The sequence below is a fragment of the Micropterus dolomieu genome, linkage group LG10 (genome assembly GCF_021292245.1).
Source record: "Micropterus dolomieu isolate WLL.071019.BEF.003 ecotype Adirondacks linkage group LG10, ASM2129224v1, whole genome shotgun sequence".
Taxonomy (NCBI): domain Eukaryota; kingdom Metazoa; phylum Chordata; class Actinopteri; order Centrarchiformes; family Centrarchidae; genus Micropterus; species Micropterus dolomieu.
The window spans coordinates 28,993,812-29,000,172 of NC_060159.1; the positions used below are offsets into that span (position 1 = coordinate 28,993,812).

General features: G+C 42.0%; 1 protein-coding gene across 1 annotated transcript; it reads right to left on the bottom strand.

Annotated features, from left to right (window-relative positions):
* Positions 1-4,728: 4,728 nt before the first annotated feature.
* Positions 4,729-6,328, bottom strand: LOC123978173 (protein NLRC3-like). Its single transcript, XM_046061332.1, has 4 exons — positions 6,324-6,328; positions 5,083-5,823; positions 4,917-4,955; positions 4,729-4,738 (listed from the first exon to the last, which is right to left on the bottom strand). Exons 1-4 carry the CDS (start codon positions 6,326-6,328, stop codon positions 4,729-4,731), a joined length of 795 nt encoding a protein of 264 aa, XP_045917288.1.
* Between the last annotated feature and the right edge of the window lie 33 nt (positions 6,329-6,361).

Consider the following 6,361-nt stretch of genomic DNA (forward strand, 5'->3'; position numbering starts at 1 on the left):
CTTGCCACAATTCTGTCTCTGAGCTCTTCAGGCAGTTCCTTTGACCTCATGATTCTCATTTGCTCTGACATGCACTGTGAGCTGTAAGGTCTTATATAGACAGGTGTGTGGCTTTCCTAATCAAGTCCAATCAGTATAATCAAACACAGCTGGACTCAAATGAAGGTGTAGAACCATCTCAAGGATGATCAGAAGAAATAGACAGCACCTGAGTTAAATATGAGTGTCACGGCAAAGGGTCTGAATACTTATGACCATGTGATATTTCAGTTTTTCTTTTTTAATAAATTTGCAAAAATTTCTACATTTCTGTTTTTTTCTGTCAAGATGGGGTGCTGAGTGTACATTACTGAGAAATAAAATGAACTTTTTTGATTTTTGGAAAATGGCTGCAATGAAACAAAGAGTGAAACATTTAAAGGGGTCTGAATACTTTCCGTACCCACTGTATGTCAGTGCAGCTCTCAGTCATTCTGTGTTGCTCTCAGATATGTTTCTCCTGTAGATCAACTTTGTCCCTGCTGAGTCAACACACATGCAGATGAAAAAACAATAATTTTGTCTAGTCCATTTTTGAATCAGGTTTGGCACAGGTACCACAGCTAGATTCTCTCATTGACCAGGATTCAAAGAACTGCTAACTCTGGTTGATTAATGTTAACATTACTGTAGCTAGCTAGCCAAACAAAAATGTTAGATAACTCTGTTACAACATAGCGTAAGTGTAACTGTAATTCAAGGCAGCAATAAAGACAACATGATGCCTTTAAAAGCAGTATTCACATACTGTCACTAAAAAAGCTGCTTTTTAGGTGAATATTCACACAAAGACACACCTGAGCAGCAGGTATCCTAAAATGCTTTGTTTACCTCACTGTGTCGCGGCAGTACAGCAGTCATGAGCAGTGAAAACAAGGAATGGAGTTTAACTTTTATGGACACTAAATGAGCAGAATGGAATGGATATGATGAAGCAGCATGAAAGTGACGGCTGTAGCTTAAAACGCAGAATGGAGTTTATTAGAGCATTCCTCAGGTGGAATGGATTTGATTGACAACGCTCTGAAAGGTGAACAAACAGACAAACAGCTGGGTCCGATATCATTGGTCTTAAAAAGTGGGTGGATCTTGTCATACAATACAATGGTTAAGACGCCCATGTAATGTTAGCTTTTAGACACATCAACACTGCATGGGGGGAATTCACTTAGGACGCTTCTGCCCCTGATTCTACTAAGTAAGATGCTCCATGAACTTTAGCGTAGATGTCGTCCGCCACCCAGTGGGCATTTTCCAGAGTGACCTGCACCTTTGATGCTATTACTTCTTTGGCCAACCAGCAACCATTTTAGGGCCTTCCTGGAGGGCTTTCTTTTGCTCTGGTGTTTACGGTATTCTTCATCTGACAGGTGTCCACCTTTGTGAGGAGAAGACTTACAGATGATGTGAGGCAGGCAGTCCAAAAGCTAAATCAAAGTAATCCATAACGCAACTAGTGAGAAATCCAAAATGACAGAAAACAACCAAAACATTTGGGGAAACAAAGGCAGTGATCCAGAAACACCAGACCTTAGCAAGCACACTCAGAAGACTGTCATGGACCATGATGAACAGTGAAACTGCACTTTATATCAGTTTGTTCACAAGTTTAACCTTTGTAGCAGACATTTTTAACATATAGTAGTTTTCAGACTTGTGAAAAGTTCAGCCCAGAGGAGATCATTTCACCATTTCTAAGAAAACACATTTCTGACATTAAAGGCACAATCAGTGAGCCAGATGTTAACCAAAGTGAAGCCTCGTCCACCACCAACATTTAAACCACAGGACTGGAAGTTGTCTCCCTCCTACACAGAACACAGAGACACTGAGGAACCAGATACTGGCCAGAGCATAAACCCAGGATAAAGAGGTCCACTGAATGTGGTGTTGAAGGTGTGGAGGTGGATCAGTGTGTCAGAGGAGACTCTGTAGAAGGACAGAGAGCCAGCAGGACAGTCCACATACACTGCTACTCTGTCAGAGGAGGAGGAGGAGGAGGAGAGAGGGAGGACCGTTTTTCTGTTATTGTGCCAGACAGAGTAACGACCATCAGAGCAGATCAGACTCCAGGACTGATCATTCAATCCAAACACACAGTCTTCTCTGCCTCCTCTCCTGCTGATTCCTCTGTAACTCACTGAAATATAAACTTTTCCTCTCCACTCGACCTCCCAGTAACAGCGACCAATCACACCATTTCTAAACAGCAGCTGAGGCCAGCAGTCAAATCTCTCTGGATGATCAGGATATGGCTGCTCCTCTCTCACCAGCGTCACCTTCCTGTTGTTGTCAGACAGTTTGAGCTTTCTGTGTGCTGTGTTTGTGTGCACTGTGAGTTCACGGAAATCTGATGGAGAGAACGAGACACAACACGGCAGCAGTTTATCATCAGACACATCTGAAGGTTTATTCTTTGTTTGTGTGCTGATGTTGTTCATTTCTATAAAGTTTAATGATGATGCATTTAGTCAGTAATGTTTGAATGAATAAATACCACAACTATCAACTTTGTATTAAGAGAAACTGACTGTGTGCTGTTTTGTCATCATGAGTCAGACTGAATCCACACTTACACTTCCTCAGACCAGGTTTTAACCTCTGCTCTCCACCATGGTCCACCCTGGAGGAAGAAACACAGTCAGAGTGATTTTCTATCCAACATGAGTCCTAACTGCTGTTCAACATGAAGCAGTGTTCCTCAGTTTGTCAGTGTGACAGAGAAACAGGCTGAAACTCATCTGTGTCAACTGTCTCCAGGATTCTTTCACTGTCTGAGAGAAAAAGACCTGAAGAACTATTTGACCAACATTCACACATGAGCATTAAACAGATTCAACTTGTATTGTGTAATTTATGTAATTTGTTAAATTAAAAAATTAGAAACTGAGGGCACTGTATGATGTAAAGACTGTGAAGCTTTTTGACACAAATGTGTCATTTAATAATAAAATAAATAAAACAAATTGACTTAAGAATGTCACATCAATAAAGAGTTGTATTTCAGGTGAAAAAGTAAAGTGTGTGTGTGTGTGTGTAGGGATGATCCAAGTATCATAGTTACTGTCAGTCATAGTGAACAAATTAATAATACGTGCACAAAATGTGCAGCGTCACAGTGGTGACAGACATATGGTTCTGCTGGACTGCAGGCCTCACAGGCCCAGAGAGAAGCCTACAAGTCTGACACTAACATTTGAACATAATAAGAAAGCCAATTAACATTACTGTGTGTTTCAGACACATACTGAAATTCAAAGAAGACATAAATACAACTGAACATTTTCATTGTTGTAACAACTAGTCCAGACTCTTGTAGCCATTGTGACAGCCTGGGGCCTTAGGACTGTGTGGTGTTGGCCTGTCTCTCTCTTCTGTGTTTTCAGGTCTTTCTTCCTGTGTGGTCCGACACACCCACCTCATCAGTGATCCTGGCCACCTACTGAAGTCTTTAAAAGCCATGGTGAATCCAAAATAGCCCCTCTCGTGCTCATGATCTCCTGAGCTCCTTAGTCTTTTAGTTGTTAGTAGTGTTTAGTTTTGAGTATGTTGAGTTTGAGTTTAATTGTGTTTTCAGTAGTGCTGGGCAAATTTTTAATCGCGATTACAAAATTGAATAATGAATTCTAAAGTAGTGTATTGCACACTTTTGATTTAAATGTACTGTTATATACACAAAAGTGCAATAACATGTGGTTTGCAAACACTTTCAACAAATAACGTGCTTTTTAGCAGTATTCCCTTTATACAATAGCAATAAAATATTTCTTGTAAATCTCAACTTAAACATTAATGTAATCAAACCAAATATTAAACCAAAGCTATTTGCCACTGCCAGGGCATTACCTTTTATCTAGCTTAGTAAAACAAGTTATCATCAGAGTCCAGTTTTCTTGGGATTCTTTCTGAGCAGGTATCAGTAAATTAATTAATTTATCATTGAGGTGAAAAGGTGCAACATGCACATTTAAATAGTTTACTTCCCCAAAAGACACAAAAGATGAGGGAATACTAAATTGTGTGCTAACTGAGCAGGGATTTTATTAAAGAAAAGTTGATCTACAGGCGAAAACATAATCAAAAGCAATATCTACAGGATGCCTGAAGGCCTTACTGCATTAAATTCTATAAATTTTTTTATATTAATAAATTTATATTATATAAACTGTCACCTGCCACCTGAATATTGTGTTTCCCTTTATATAGATAAAGATAAAAAAATCTCACCTAGGGCTCCAACACTGTCAGGGCCAACCTTGCTCCCATGACAGACAAGACAGGAAGGACAGTGTCTGTGCTCTTGTTTTCTGCCCATACCTGAGAGTGTCCAGTTTCCAGTGTGGATCCTCCAGTCCAGCAGACAACAGCTTCACCCCTGACTCTCCTAGATAATTGTAGCTCAGGTCCAGCTCTCTCAGATAGGAGGGGTTGGAGCTCAGAGCTGAGGCCAGTGAAGAACAGCCTTCCTCTGTGATCAGACAGCCTGACAGACTGGAATCAGGAAAACATCATCAACTCAGTGTTTTAAAAAATGAGTTTGACTGTGCGTGTTTGTGTTTGTCAGTCAGCCTGAACAGAGACGTACATTATCAAAACTACTGGTAATAATGTGATTATTACCTGTGTTTTTGTACATTGTTTAAAGAGGAGAGGAGTTGTCTGTTTTTATGAAACTGAAAAGTGCTGAAGCTAAATGGCTCTGCAAAACCAGTGTGAAGCTTAACGACGAGCTGAATTCTGACCTGAGAGTTTCCAATTTACAGTGTGGACTCTCCAGTCCAGCAGACAGTAGCTTCACTCCTGAATCCTGCAGATTGGTGTTGCTCAGGTCCAGCTCTCTCAGACTAGAGGACTGGGAGCTGAGAACTGAGCACAGAGCTTCACAGCTTCTCTCTGAGAGGTTACAGAAACTCAGTCTGGAGGATTGTTGAGACAAACAAAACAGTTTGTAATGTATCATCTACAAAATATTTACAATATAATATATTAAATATCAATGCAAAACAAACTGCTAACTGGTAATCTTCTGATGCTTCCACCTACAGAGCTTTGTTGGAGGCTTTAACCACTGGCAGCAGCCTCAGAAGAGCATCCTCTGAAGCAGAGTATTTCTTCAGGTCAAACACATCCAGATCTTTTTCTGATGACAGTAAGATGAAGACCAGAGCTGACCACTGAGCAGGAGAGAGTTTATCTGTGGAGAGACTTCCTGAACTCAGGGACTGTTGGATCTGCTCCACTAGAGAACGATCATTCAGTTCATTCAGACAGTGGAACAGATTGATGCTTCTCTCTGGAGACAGATTCTCACTGATCTTCTTCTTGATGTACTCAACTGTTTTCTGATTGGTCTGTGAGCTACTTCCTGTCTGTGTCAGCAGACCTCGTAGGAGAGTCTGATTGGTCTGCAGTGAAAGACCCAGGAGGAAGCGAAGGAACAAGTCCAGGTGTCCATTTGGACTCTGTAAGGCCTTGTCCACAGCACACTGGTAGAGATGTGTTAGTTTAGGTTTGTCTCTGAAGACTTTTGACAGCCGGGACGTTGTTTGTTCTTCTGCCAGCAGATTGACAGCAGAGTTGATGAAGGTCAGATGGACATGAAGAGCAGCCACAAACTCCTGAACACTCAGATGGACGAAGCAGAACACCTTGTCCTGGTACAGCCCTCTCTCCTCTTTAAAGATCTGTGTGAACACTCCTGAGTACACTGAGGCTGCTCTGATATCGATGCCACACTCTGTCAGGTCTGATTCATAGAAGATCAGGTTTCCTTTCTGCAGCTGCTTAAAAGCCAGTTTTCCCAGAGACTCAACCATCTTCCTGCTCTCTGGACTCCAGTGTGGATCTGTCTCAGCTCCTCCATCATACTTGATGTTCTTCAGTTTGGACTGAACCACCATGAAGTGGATGTACATCTCAGTCAGGGTCTTGGGCAGCTCTCCTCCCTCTCTGGTCTTCAACAACACCTCCTCCAGAACTGTGGCAGTGATCCAGCAGAAGACTGGGATGTGGCACATGATGTGGAGGCTTTGTGATGTCTTGATGTGGGAGATGATTCTGCTGGCCTGCTCCTCATCTCTGAACCTCTTCCTGAAGTACTCCTCCTTCTGTGGGTCAGTGAACCCTCTGACCTCTGTCACCATGTCAACACACTCAGGAGGGATCTGATTGGCTGCTGCAGGTCGTGTGGTTATCCAGAGGCGAGCAGAGGGAAGCAGGTTCCTCCTGATGAGGTTTGTCAGCAGCACATCCACTGAGGTGGACTCTGTAACATCAGTCAGGACCTCATTGTTGTGGAAGTCCAGAGGAAGTCGACACTCAT